The 1,192-nt window shown below is 36.9% G+C and overlaps 1 protein-coding gene across 1 annotated transcript; it reads right to left on the bottom strand.

The window, feature by feature from the left end:
* Positions 1–207: 207 nt before the first annotated feature.
* Positions 208–796, bottom strand: LOTGIDRAFT_176462 (hypothetical protein; the record flags this gene model as incomplete). The annotated part of the gene is made up of 2 exons (XM_009050145.1): positions 208–512; positions 736–796. 2 exons carry the CDS (start codon positions 794–796, stop codon positions 208–210), a joined length of 366 nt encoding a protein of 121 aa, XP_009048393.1.
* Between the last annotated feature and the right edge of the window lie 396 nt (positions 797–1,192).

Genomic DNA, 1,192 nt, shown 5'->3' with positions numbered 1-1,192 from the left:
ACTAGTATAATATCTATCAGAGACTAGGTAAGAGTCAGCTAGTTTCAGACTAGTATAATATCTATCAGGGACTAGGTAAGAGTCAACCAGTTTCAGACTAATATAATATCTATCAGGGACTAGGTAAGAGTCAATAATTTTCAGACTAGTTTATTATCGTTATAGTTTCGGCATACAAGGACCACATCGAAATACAGACGACAAAAATTAATAAGAATAATAAAACTTTTCAACAGTTGCATATAGTCCTGTTGTTCCGGCCACTATTGCTGCTTTAGTTCCAGCTGCAAATCCCGCTGCACCAACAGATTGAAGAACAGCTACCGTGCTACCTGCGGCTACCGCACCACCGTTGGTTACAGCTGCCGTCGACATCATACCGGCCGCTACACTTCCAGCTGTTATTCCTGCACCAGTGAAACCAACAGCCCCTAGAACCAAGGGACCACCAACAATAACTGCACCACCAACGAGAGCACCGACTACTACGTCACCAAATGTAATACAGGTAACTGAAATGATTAAAGATAAGATTTATAATCAATCGATCCTGCTACAGTTAGACCAAACTTTCAGTTTTTTTTAATGAGCTTCTATTTTTAATAGCTACTACAATTAGGGTTCAATAACGACGGCCCTCTTAAACATTCGTCCCAATAACCTTGTGACGTATCTTGATGACCTCTTCTTTAACCAATCAAATTGGGATTTTAATATATTTTATTAAATATTTACCTGTATTTGTGTTCAGTAAAACTAAACAGAGTAAAATTCCTACCATATTTTGGCTGTTCATTTTCTAGCTGTCTGGAAAAAAAAAACACTTAATTAAGAGTATGTTATCTTGCCTGTCAAGCAGAATATTTGAAATAATACAAACTTCGACGAAAATCATAACTAAAGGTACATAACTACTGTTTTCAAGACTACAGACCACATTGTTAAAACTAATCTGTATTAGCAAAATCGGCTTCCACTCTCAATCATTTAACACTCGAAAGGCCTAAAGTGTTTATTTCATTTTTGCAATTGTCAATGTCTACGAAGTATAAATGACGTCTAAATTACCAACAGTAGCTTAATGAAGACCAAATCTATGAGTACTGTCCTGTAAGTACTGTTTTACTTTACATAGAGTGATCAAATTTGCTTAGTAGAGGCACTTACCCTGCCTAGTGCTACCGACTCTTCC

The sequence above is a fragment of the Lottia gigantea genome (genome assembly GCF_000327385.1).
Source record: "Lottia gigantea unplaced genomic scaffold LOTGIsca_1459, whole genome shotgun sequence".
NCBI classification, from domain to species: Eukaryota; Metazoa; Mollusca; class Gastropoda; family Lottiidae; genus Lottia; species Lottia gigantea.
The sequence above is the reverse complement of the archived record's forward strand: the minus strand, read 5'-3'. Positions and strand labels throughout refer to the sequence as shown.